The following is a 13,755-nucleotide window of genomic DNA, read 5'->3' as shown; positions in this document are numbered from 1 at the left end:
TCCGGTAGGACACCACACCTTCCATTAAGAATGCACCACGTGTCAATTAATAAGAACATTAGGGGATGAAGTTAATATATAGTATAGATATAGAATACTATATCTTTGGATTTATATATTTACATATGTTTATGTGTTGTCATCTGTGAATAGAGCTTTGTTATTAATGATCATATAGAATACTAAGTTATTTCATTTTTTTTTTATCAAAAATTGATAAATTTAATATATATATATATATTAAAATAGTAATTACATGAGTATTTTCATAATTAACTATTAAATTTGGTTATTAGTCCCATAGCTATTTCTATGTTGTCTTAATATTATCATACTAAATTTAAAAATGAAGTTATGCCTATTTAGCCTTAACCAAAGTTTAATTTTTTCCCTTTTCACCAAAGTTATTTTCAGTTTTACCAAAATTTAACTTTCCCCCTTTTACCAAAATTTAGGGCAAAGTTTGTCACCAGCCTTTGGATCTCAACATCCGACAACTCTCCGAACGTCCCCTCCTCGGTCGTCGCCAATACAAAACCCCACCGTCACAACCCTACAGGGCTAAGAGTGGTTTGCAAGAAGCTCGGTAAGAGTAGATCAATATCATTAGCAACAACACCACATCACTTCCTCACTTGAGAGACGACTCACTGATCGATCAGTAAGATGAGATCCGGAACGCCATCGTGCACTGCAAACTCTCCCTTAACAAAGAATCTCAATCCCACTCACAAGGTTTTTGATATATTTCCCATTTCTTTTCCCATGCTGGAGCTATTCTATCTTTTGCTTCAATAAACTCTTTAACTCATCTTTATCGCATGCGTGCAGGGTCCGAGTCGCCACTGATCCGATCACTCTCATTCCCCACTGTCTCCCCTTCTCCCCGATCGATCCAAAAACCCATCCCCTGCAAAACATTTGAAGAAGAAGAAGGCTGCCTCTCCTCATAGCAGCGACGCATCTTCCTTCACCAACGCCAACAACTCCGTCACCTCATCGCCGGCATCAATGTTTCTGCTCGCCTTCCACTCATAGGCTTTTCTCTTTGGGTTAATGCTATGATCTCTCTTTGTCTTTCTCCCTTTCATCCATTGAACCCTAATTTCTTGGTTTGGATCATGATATTTTCACTAATTATCTTTATCTTGTAGCTTTCTAAAAGAATAATGCTTGTCTTTGTTTTCAATAGCCTCCATTTGTTGCTTAGTCTTTCATTCATTATAGATGATTAATTTATCATAAAAAGTTATCTTATAGTTTTATACGGCAATATTTTCTTATTCTTAGATTAAATTCCTTCTTGATGTCTACTTCTTCTTGTCACATAGTAGAGTAAAAAACTCATTCTTTGGCGTCCTCTTCATCAACAATTGAATATAATTAAAATTTAATCTACTCTATTTATATTATACATAGACATGATATCATGTATATATAAAAAAAAAAAAATAGATCCACAACAATAAACTTGGAATTTTAATTTTGGATAATGAACTGGAATGCTAATGCAAATCAAGTTGAGGCGAGATCTCTTTAAATGTAATCAGGTTGATTATTAATGATAAAGTGGATGATAATGATTCTTTTCTACTTTTGTAGGATAAGCAGCTTTAATCCTCCTCTTAATTGAGTTTGTGCATGGTGGCTTAAATTGCTAAAATTTCTGAAATCATCCTTGTGTATAAAGAGCTGGAATAGATAACCAGAAGAAAGGAAGAAATCCTATAATTTTAGGAATTTTTTTTTAATTGTGCCATCTATGGATTTGATAGGTTTTTATTGTGCTACTTTGAATTTGATAGATTTTCATTTTGCAAAGTAATCCAACATAATACAAATAGAGATTTAAGGAATTTTTCAAACAAAAATTTCAGTGTGGAATTTTATTAACAATTTTGCTATGCTTTGAGGTTTTTTTAGTGATGGTTGCGTTTGTGAAATTTTTTGTCCAAATAACTGTATGTTTTTAGATTGATTAATAAAAGGAGGAAATAATTGTTATTAGTGTGGTTTTGTACCTCAATGTCATTACAAATGGATTGAGGTTGGGCATTACCTAGCATCCATGGTTATTTAATTAAGTTCTGGTGCACTTGGATTGAAATAAAGTGTAGGAAAAATAAAATATTTGATACATGAATAGAAAGGAATCATTAGCATATAAATCTTATCATAATACAAGTTCGAAAGAGATGGAATTACACTGAGTGCTAAGTGGAACATTTGCTTGGAGAAAGAGAGTTTATGGATGCTATGTACTTGGAGGCTTCTGGTGGAGAAAAGAAGAAGAGAGTTTATGATCTTGGTTCTCACGCATCAAACTTGTATCAAGAGTCATTTTATAGTGGTGCTACATCAGCTCCACACCATCTTCAACATCTACAATCCCCCCCAAAAATTGTGTCTGGGATGGAGGCCATGAAAAAGAAAATGATAGACTTGGAAGAGCAAAACCAAAGTTTGATGCAGCAGAACCTTAACATGATGAGATAGATGCACCGTGAGTGGAAGCGTATGCGAATATTGATGCATTCTGGACTGCCATGTAATGGACCATGCCAAACATCACAGCCTCAGGAGGACGAGGATGATGATGATGATTACCTATAGTTATAGCATGAGTATTTTCATTTGGCTTTGTGGACGCTACTAGTATTATATATACTTTTTACTTGTCTTTGTGCATATTACTACTACTATATGTTTTCTTTTGCTTTGTGCATGTTACTAGGACTACTTTTTATTACTATGTTATATTTTTCTAAATACATTAGATTTTTTGTGTGCTATATTTTATTAAGATGATAATGTTAGAATTCATTGATGTACATGATAACATGGTATTAGTGAATTTGTATTGGATTTGTCGTTGATCCAAAATGTTGTTGCAAATCTGTTACAAATTTGCAACCAATTTGCAAGGGACTTGTTATGGATCCATTGCAAAGTTGTTGCAAATTTACAACCGCTTTGCAATTGAATTGGCACATATTTGGAAATTTCGTTGCAAATCCATTGCAAATTTGTAATACATTTGCAATGTATTTGCCTGTGATCAAAAGATCTATTACAAATCCCTTGCAAATTTGCAACCCAATTGTAACAAACTTTGCAATGGAATAGTTGCAAGTCCATTACAATTCCATTACCAATTTATAATATATATACAACCAATCTAATGTTAATCCGTTGTAAGGGGGTTGCCAATCCATTGCAAAAGTTTTGCAACAGATTAGTTCTCATTGCAAACATTTGCTAGGAGCAAAAATGCAATGGCATAAATCCGATGCAAAAGCCGTTTAAATGTATAGTTGCGACGGAATTACAATGGATTCAATCGTTGCAAAACTGTAAAATTTTTGTAGTGAGTAATCTTTATGAAATTCCATAAAATGAAGAAGAGCCGTATCAAGAAGACTGTTGTTCATGATGTCTCTGGATCACATCCATAAGATAATTTTGAAAATATAGATTTGAATAAGCATGGGCTTGAAGATATGATAGTGGATTACCATATTCATTATTATTTTTTAACATTCTTCATTTTGGTGAGTCTCTTTACCTATTTTGTATTTATTACTTTGATCTTGATCTTGTTATGTTAACATTAATTAGTATAATTTCTTAATTGTCATTTATGGAATTCTCTTTTTTTCCTTTACTTTCATGTTTGTATTAAGAATTAATATTTGTTTTTTTTCTTTTTTATAGGATTATGTTAAAAATAGCAAGGAAAGGAAAAGCATGCATTAGAAATGATGCAAATTCAAAAACACAAAGTAATCAAATGCCAAACCAAGTAGATGATGAAAATGTTGAAATTAATCTTGTTTGTTCATTGCCATCAGTATTACCATCATCTACTAGAGCTTCAAATGAAATATGTTCTTCTTCAGCACCTCTAAATAAAAAACATAGAAAAGATAATGAAATAATATTTTTAATTTATATATTTCATTGCCATTAGTATTACCGAGCAAAGATTGAAGAGTCTTTCATTGATGAATTTGATTATGAGCCTGTTTTAGAGCAATGTTGTAATTCTCTAATGGTATAACCAATTTTTACTGCAACTATAGTCATTATGTTACTGTAGTTTTTCAGTCCAGTACTATAGTAGACCGGTACTGTAACAACCCGAGTTTATATTTCTTTCTTCTTCTTCTTCATTTCTTTCTTCTCTTGGCGGAACCCTTGCTTCCTTCCTTAGAATTTTTCTTGCGATTTTTTTTTCGGCGAATCAAAGCATCTATTCTCTTCCTCACTTCCTCTTGAATATGGTAGGAACTTTTGATCCAAAATTTATCCCGTATTTGTCTTATATTTCATCATTTTTACTTCTTGAAAAAACTATGTTTTTATCAAAAAAAACTATGTCTAAATCTTAGATTATAGATGTTGTGTGGATGATTTTAGTTTCAAATTGAAGTCATTTTTCTTGTTATTCATTTTGGTGGATATTTGTGAAAAATTTCTTGATTAGATGATGTAAATCGAAAAAAAAAAAAACCTTTGTATTAGTACCAGTTTTACTGTAGCAATCCCAATTTTACTGTAGCACTAATAAGCTTTAGTTGTTTCTTTGGATTAGAGTGAAGTTTAGACCCTTAAGAATTCATTGGTAACCTTTAGACCTAGTTTTGAGCCAACCTTAGAATCGATTTAGGGTTGTTTGTTAGAGAAATTTAGGGTTTGATTGATTTTGTGCTAATTGTTGTTGGTGATTTGTTCTGCATTGGCAAGGAGGTGAAGCTTTGGCTATAGGCAAGGAGGTGAAGATTTGGCTCAAAATCCATAAAACACAATGTTCACTACCAAATCAAATTTGTGGGAGACTAGCTTCCTAAGAGTGACAGCTGGGCTTCGCCCCCTCACCACAAATTTAATATGAGTGAAGATTTGGCTCAAAATCCATAAAACACAATGCTCACTTCCAAATTAAATTTGTGGGAGACTGCCTTCCTAAGAGTGACAGCTGGGCTTCACCCCCTCACCACAAATTTAATATGACACTATAAAAGAAACACAACATCGAGCCAAAGCTTCACCTCCTTGCCAATGCAGAACAAATCACCAACAACAATTAGCACAAAATCAATCAAACCCTAAATTTCTCTAACAAACAACCCTAAATCGATTCTAAGGTTGGCTCAAAACTAGGTCTAAAGGTTACCAATGAATTCTTAAGGGTCTAAACTTCACTCTAATCCAAAGAAACAACTAAAGCTTATTAGTGCTACAGTAAAATCAGGATTGAAAACTGGTCCTAATACAAAGGTTTTTTCCCGATTTACATCATCAAGAAATTTCCTTACAAATATCCACCAAAATGAATAACAAGAAAAATGGCTTCAATTGGAGCCTAAAATCATCCACACAACATCTATAATCTAAGATTTAGACATAGGTTTTTTAAGAAGTAAAAATGATGAAATACAAGAGAAATACGGAATAAAACTTGGATCAAAAGCTCCTACCGTATTCAAAAGGAAGTGAGGAAGAAAATGGATTCTTTGATTAGTCGCAAAAGATCGCCGAAAAAATTCTAAGGAAAGAAGCAAGGGTTCGGCCAAGAGAAGAAAAAAATGAAGAAGAAAGAAATATAAAATTGTGTTGCTACAGTACCACGTTGCTACAGCATTGAGCTTTAAAAAAAAAAGGCTACAGTAACAGACTGTCTATAGCTACAATGAAAACTAGTTATAGCATCTAAGACGTTGATAAAATTATTTTGAATTTCAAAAATATCTCTAAGATGGGGAGAATTCTCGTATCCTCCCCTATTTTCAGTCTTGTTTCCTACTTGTCTTTCTCTCCTAAAGCATGGATAAATTATTGGGAATATTGAACATTTTTAGAACTTTCAGAGGTATGTAGTTATTTTTATCTAATATAAGATACAAATTCTATGAGTTAAAAAAATTTAAATTTTTAAGAAACAAAATTTTAGAACACAGAGCATGAAAAATGATGTACTAATAAATTTCTGATTTGATTCAATTTTTACATCAACTCAATTTAGATTAAATTAAATATTTTCGGTGTGTACAAAATCACAAGCCATCAATATTAAGCATATATATACTTCTAAGGCAACATTGAAAACTTTATAAACTCACTTGAAGCCGATATTTTATTTAATTAAATTAATATGAAATGCTTCAAGGAACTGGAAATTTAAATGTTAATCCAAGCATCCTCTCATCAAACTCCACTCATAAACTCATCTCATTAATAGAAGCACGACAATAATTTATTGTAAATTTTAATAAAAATTATATTATGGATTTTCCGACATCAAGAGGGGATGTAGCTCAGATGGTAGAGCGCTCGCTTAGCATGCGAGAGGTACGGGGATCGATACCCCGCATCTCCATTTTTAATTTTCTAAAAAGTCCAATTATAAAATTTCAAAAAAATATATTTATTTTAAATATTATTTAATTTTTATAATGTGACCAATCTACTACATTTTTTTAAATCCAATTAAAAAAATTTTATATGAATATATATATATATATTTAAATATTGTTTAATTTTTATAATATGGTTAAACCACCTCACATATATATATTTTTTAATTATTAGATCTCAATCATATATTAGAATAAAATTAAAAAAATTATAAAAATATATATTATATATTAATGTTATTTAATTTTTATGATATGGTCAAACCACCTCATATATATATATATATATATTAATTATTAAATTTCAATCATATATTAAAATAAAATCAAAATTTTGGCCCTTCACATTAGAATCAAATGTTTTATTGTCAGACTATTGCTGGTATAACAAATGTTAACTGGGAGTTGGATATGCATTGAATAGTAATGATATTTTTAAATAAATAAACTCTTTACATTTCTGGAGAATTTATGGCAACCCATGACTATAATAAATAAACAACTAAAACTCATAATTTTTGAGACCAGAGCATGTGTAGCTTCAACTACATGTGGGCCTGCTAATGAAAATACATAACACTGCCAACAAATCAGTTGGATTTCTCCATAGTCATGTTTTTTCATTGGCAGGGCATGGCATGAAACAGGGACCACATAATTAAAATCATTCAAAAATTAGTTATTGTTATTCTATATATAAATAAATCTTAATTAATGCCATTCATGAATTAGTGAACAAATATTGATTTAAATATTTTAAGTGAAAATTGTGAATTTTGACCATAAGTGATAAAAACTCTCGATATTTAGAAAACTAGTGGGTTCTTAAAAAAGAAAAAGTAAATTTTGGATTCGTGTCTATATTTTTGGATTTATTTTGAATTTTTATTAAAAATAATTTATTTGATAAATTTATGATGATCTCTTGACATCTAATAATTGTTAATTAGCAATAATTGTTGCTTCCATAAATAAAAACACTTTTTTTTTATTCATAATTTGTGCTTTAAATTTATTCTTTTCCTGTTTAAACAAAAAGAATGATCCAACAACCGTAGTTATTTTTTTCTTAAAAATTAGAAAAAAAAAACTCTTTGTTTTCAAATCATCACAAATTTTTTAGTTTACATTATAGTTCATTTAACATGTGAAATAATAAAAAAACAACAATTAAAGTCACAGATCCATTAGAAAACAAGAAGAAATTAGATCAGAAGAATTCCATATTCTTTTCTCTGAAAATTCATACAAATAAACATAAATGGCTCTCCTCCATCACCTTTTATTAGTGCAAGGTTTATATAACAAGAAGAAGAAAAAAAAAAAAAATTAACCTATCACAATAAAAGGCTCCATATATCAGCACCAAAAATTCTCTCCGAAATCAACCTACACCCCAATGTATTGTACCAAATCGTCGGCTAAAATATCTAAATCATTCATCTTAAAATTCATTGTCTCATGTCATATAGTACCCGACGATTTTGATGCAATACATTTGGTATAGCCTAAAATCTTCTTAAAAAATGACCTCAAGATCACTCAAGATCTAATCAATGAAAGCGCGCCTTTAGATCCAAACATCTGATCAAGAAGCACAACAATGGCCATGGCCAATGTCGACTCGATCTCCGGCTGAACGACAAGCCGGAAAACCTCACTGCCGAAAGCCACCCCTCCAACATCCTCCTTCCTTTTGATCTCAGCAACCGGATTGTGTCTTTCATCATAAATCATGCAACTACGTTGTGTATAAGACCCTTCAATATTATAACAACATCCTGATCCAACACTAGAGTTTTTCTGACACGTTGATACTTGTGTTAAAGACTTTGATTGCAAGATGTTCATGTGCTTTCTTGCTGTGAATCTTGGATTTCTCATCTCCTCTCCGTTGTAAATCAACCATTGATCCTTTAAACTTAATTTCTGAACATAAAAAAAAAGAATTTAGTAAGTACATATATATAATATTATCCTACCGACAAATCAAGAACAAATATATATAGATCTCTTAATAAAAAAAAATAGATCTATGGATGTAAATATGTAATATATAATACCTTTCGTCTGACGGTGAGGAGAGGTTTTCCGGCAGCGTCCATGAGAACAACTTCGCCGGAGGTGGTGGAGGAGTAGTTATCAACACGGAAAACAAGGTTGCCTTTGTCATCATAGACTGTGAATCCATTGCAGTTGAATAGAAGAGATTTGTGCCAGACAGTCAAGGTTGTTGTGGTGCCGGTGATCACTTCACGGCCACCGTTCTCCGGCAAGTCTCCCGAGTTGGGATGAACCTTTGTCATTCCTCCTCCTCCTTCCAGGAAGCTCACCGGTGGCCGGAGATCAAAAAGGAGTTAAAGAGAGAAAAGATAAAGAGAAAAGAGTAATTGGATTGTAAGTTTGTGAGGTTGTTGATGTTGGTGGTGATAAGAAGAAGAGTATGGCCTCATGCTTATGCTTGTGCTCACATATATATAAACTTTGTATGGACCAAAATACCCTTTGTACAGGTGTTATTTTGTATTTATTTATTTATGTATTTATACATAATAAGTTATACTAAAATACAATGAAGACGTTTAAGTGAAACTGTTGTTATTTGGATCCTTGAGATTATGTATATATAAATGTACTTTTAATGACCTATTATTTGATGATTATTTAACTAATTAATTTTATTTGTGTGTGTTACCACTAAACAAACGAAATAGGACACATTAGACATGTAAATTGTGTTAAGTCATGTTAGACTGATAATTTTAATTAATGTCATTAGATTATCAAGTTATATTACTTTAAATTCATGTGGTTTATTGTGAGGTTTTCATATAAATTAAAAAGATATGAATGGAAAAAAAAAAATTGATGGTGGTAGGTATGATACAGTACACTATAAAAAAAAGCTAATTAAATATAGTACAACTTCATTAAATATTAATATTTTAAAAAACTATAGTATAAAAATTTTCCTAAAGTACAACACATTTTTTAAAAAATTATCATTAATTAAAATAATAATTACCGAATTACCTTTAACATATTTGATTTTAACTAAACGTAATAAAAACTAGGGTAGAGATTTTTACAAATTTGTAACTTACTTATCTACTTGTAATAAACTGTATCATTGTTTTTCATTTACCAATCAAATAGAACTCTAATTATCTATTTAATATTGAATATATATATATATATATATGGTAATTACACAGTATTTTTCAAAAGTTGTAAATTAAAAGGTCACATTTAATATATTGTTAATAAAATAATCAGATTTTTTTTCAAATTTTAGATTAATATATATATAGGTATTTTTAGGGGTATACAATGAAAACAACTTAATTTTGTGATTGGAGGAGGAATTAAATTAATTGGGTTTTGAATAGTAGTTTCTTGACTTCAAAGGTCTATGAGGGGATTGCCAAAATGAGAAGCGTACACGTGGCAGTGGGAAAGGGATTGATTGGTTGACAATGAGTTTGGTTGGTCCCATGTTTATTTAGATTAGATAGTCTATTGGAGGTTTATGCTTGGTGATTAATTTATTAATTATCCAATAAATTAGTTTATCAATCTGCAGTGTTTTAGTCTAAATTCACCAAAAACAATAAATAAATAAATATTAATTTTTTTTCCTGTTTGTAAAGTCCACTGTAATATTTTTTGTTTAGTGATTATATCATGGCTAGAATTCAACATGGCCGCCAAGATATTTTTTTAGAGTTTAATTAATAAATTTTAAAATTTTGATATGCTAAAATACTTAACTAATAATGCTGATAAATATTTAAAAATAACAGAAATTTTGGTGTACAATTAGTGGTTTGGATTTAATTACAATTACATCAATGAAAATTTCTTGTATTCGTTTCAAAGGAAAATTATATTATTGAAAATAAATTTTCAATAATTCTTAAATGGAGGCTGGAAGTTGGTAAACTAGAAGGTTCAAGATTAATTCATAAAATTCATTCCATTTTCCTATCATAATGACTTAGCTAAACACCATAATATAACTCTAAATTGGCGGCAATATATATACACACATGATGCAAATGTTTTTTTTAAGTATATTCTGAGCTTTTTAAAATCTAGTCACATTTGATGACATGTGTTAGACTATGATTTGACGGTTGCTATTAGTAATGTGATATGAGAAGTTATTGTTAATTACTATACTTCGTACATGTATTGTTAAATATTGTTAAATATTATTGGATATTGTACATAAATGAATAGTGGTCATTAGATTTATATCTAACCGCCACTATATGGCATCCTAGATGACAAGCTCTAATATATATATATATATATATATAACACATATCACTAGTTAACGAACTCTTGGCCTATCATTATCGGATCCTTTGTGTATGGTGTTTGTATCATGCCGATGAATCAGATTTGAACATCAATTATGCACGATGGGGGTACACCTCAAACTTGTGCATAACTCTGACATGGTTTGTGAGGCTTATCTACTTTGTTTAAGAAAAAAAACTTATTAATATCAAAAATTCAATTAATTCAAAAGCTACGTGAGGTAAGATTTTATTTTATTTTATTTTTATGAAATTAATCAAAGTCAAATTAATTAATCCACTCGGCATGTATTCATGAAGATTAATCAAGTTAATAAAAAAAAAGCTATGGTTTTAATAGAAGAATGGTGCCTAATTGATTTGTTTTTGTTTCTTAATACTTTTTTTTAAATTTTTATTCTTTTATCTTTTTATATTTTGTGGAACACTCTTGATGAATACTAATGAGTAAGAGTAGCACGAGTAGAATTATTACTTTGGTGTTATGTCTCCTTAGTGATATGTTGTCTTGATTTAATATGTCTCACATCTCTAGTTGGAATGGTGACAAAGAACAATGGTGGCTTAAGTGACCATTAATTAATTCTTGATTATATTTTAATGACATTATAATCACTAATTTATGACCTCATAATCACAATTTTTAATTAGTTTTATAGCTGAACAAATCCATAAACTAAAATTTTGTTAAAAAAAATTATATTATCAATTTCTGAATATTTCAAAAAATTGTTAGTGAAACAAATCCATAAACTAAAGTCTTGTTTACAAAAATTTATATTATCAATTTCGGAATATTTACAAAAATTTGTCAGTGAACAACTCAAAAACATAATTTTAAAAATATTTTAAAAATCACATTTACTCTCATCCTCATTTTTATAAGCATCTCTCGAATCATATATATATATATATATATATATATAATTTATTAAACTAGATAAATCATAGTTTTATTAAAAAAAAACAAATATATAAATAGATTGATAAAATAGGAAAAAAAATAAATAAAACTAAAAAAAAGCACAAAAACTAATAGAGAATATAACAAAAGCCTAAAATTTCACAAGCCAACCATGAATATAGGCTTTATTAAAGAAAGAGAATAAACACATTAGACAATCAGATAATGAATTTTAAAAAATAATCGACAAAAGAGATCATCAATCCTATGTTATACATTGGAACGCAAGTGAGGGTTAAATCTCTTTAGAATAATAGGTGTTGTCTTACTAGAATTAGTGGTGAGAGGACAAACAAAAATTAAATTAAATAAGACTCCATTTCATAGTTGAGACAAAATCCTTTAGTTTGATTTTTTTTTTGAAATTATAAAAAACTAAAAGAAAAACATACAATCAACTTCCATAAAAATAGAAATCCAAAATAAAGTGAGATCAACACACTGCAAGTGAGTAGACATGGCTTTTTCTTTTTAATTATATAAAATAAATAATTTTAGGGAATATATATGTGTCTGTAAATTTTAATATAACATGAGCATATATTGCCTTCCGGTAGTATTGGAAGCATACATGTGAAAACATTAATTTTTTGTCCAAAGAAAACACACACACAAACTATGGTTTTAGTAAGCAAGTCACTAACTTCCAATCCCATGCAAAAGCATCCTCATGTTCCTTTCCATACTTTTTTAATAGTCCATAACTAGTAATTAAAGGTCTTGATAATTAAAGATTAGCCATTCCCACCAATCAAGAGTGAACCCCACTATCTAAGTTAAAGCAAAAGTGACCTTATATATAAATATATATGCAACTTAATTAGTTAGGTTGTCTTTATTCTAATAGTGCTAATTCCTTTGTTTTTATCTTTGATTTGATTTCTTATAAACTCCTGCATTTTCATTAATTTAAGTCACTTAGATTAATGTAAGCAAAGAGTCCAAATGCTTTCCATTATTATGAACATACAAAGTACATAGATGAGCTAATTTTTGCTAATTAATTCTTGTCTCTTTTATTAAATAGTGTCCCTCCATATCTTAAACAGTTCTATAATATCTAATTAATCTATCCTAAACTATGGTATACATTGATTGATTAATCCAGCTCATAAGATTCGCTCTATTAAACAAATCAAGTTTAGTAATTTAATTGAGATTTTTTTATCATTAAGCTTTGTCAGCCTATTATTTCTATTATTTGATACAAGTTTGAAGAACATGATTGAAAGAGTTGTTGAAATATATGAAATAATTTGATTTTATCTTAATAGTCATTGTATTACTAATACTTTTATTTCATTCTGGATCATAAATATGATGAACATGATTGGAAGTTGTGATAAATGGCATCAATGCATCATATATATATATATATATATATCTATGTGTGTGTGTTTATATATCTTAATACTTTCTATTATTTTATTAAAACTTAGTAAATAATTTAAAGTTGTTGCTTGTTCAATATGCTTAAAAACATCATTGTTGAACTAATCTTCATATTTTGGTCAAATGGCTTCATCAAAATTGAGAAAGTTTGGTTAATTAATAATATTTTTAGGAAACATCAACTTCTAATTAATTAGATTATTATATTCAAGTATTTAGGTCTTCAAACTAATAAATTTTTTTGAAACATGTGCTTTAGACCTAATTCATCTTCTTGTTCAAGAAGTATGGAAATAAGTGCAAAAAGCTTGACAACTACATGGTAAAACTCTTTTAGAAAATAAATTAATTACCATTTTAATAATTAACCTTAATGATGGTCCTGAACATTGATCTAATTATTAAGAAAATTAAAGGGATGCTTTTGGAATTAGCAGAGAAGGCACTGGGAACCAGGAAAGTGAGAGGCATCTGGACCATGTTTCCTGTACTGCTTTGAGAGGTCCAACAAAACAAAGTAGAGTGAACATACATGTGAGAGGGTAAATTAGTCATTACAGTTTTAATTTAGCATGATATTATAATATTATTATCAATGAAATAATTTGTAATATATATTTGTAAAATAAATAACCAAATTTTACAGCAATACGTAATA

At 29.4% G+C, this 13,755-nt stretch overlaps 1 protein-coding gene and 1 non-coding gene across 2 annotated transcripts; one reads left to right on the top strand and one right to left on the bottom strand.

Moving 5' to 3' along the window:
* Window positions 1–6,306: 6,306 nt before the first annotated feature.
* TRNAA-AGC lies at window positions 6,307–6,379 on the top strand. The gene has a single exon. It is a non-coding gene; the product is annotated as a tRNA-Ala (tRNA).
* A 1,289-nt stretch (window positions 6,380–7,668) lies between these two features.
* Window positions 7,669–8,861, bottom strand: LOC120268716 (protein LURP-one-related 8-like). Its single transcript, XM_039276007.1, has 2 exons — window positions 8,480–8,861; window positions 7,669–8,345 (listed from the first exon to the last, which is right to left on the bottom strand). The coding sequence occupies exons 1-2, from the start codon at window positions 8,720–8,722 to the stop codon at window positions 7,959–7,961; spliced, it is 630 nt and encodes a 209-aa protein (XP_039131941.1). The 5' UTR covers window positions 8,723–8,861; the 3' UTR covers window positions 7,669–7,958.
* Between the last annotated feature and the right edge of the window lie 4,894 nt (window positions 8,862–13,755).

The sequence above is a fragment of the Dioscorea cayenensis genome, chromosome 9 (assembly GCF_009730915.1).
Source record: "Dioscorea cayenensis subsp. rotundata cultivar TDr96_F1 chromosome 9, TDr96_F1_v2_PseudoChromosome.rev07_lg8_w22 25.fasta, whole genome shotgun sequence".
In the NCBI taxonomy this organism is placed as follows: Eukaryota; Viridiplantae; Streptophyta; class Magnoliopsida; order Dioscoreales; family Dioscoreaceae; genus Dioscorea; species Dioscorea cayenensis.
The sequence above is the reverse complement of the archived record's forward strand: the minus strand, read 5'-3'. Positions and strand labels throughout refer to the sequence as shown.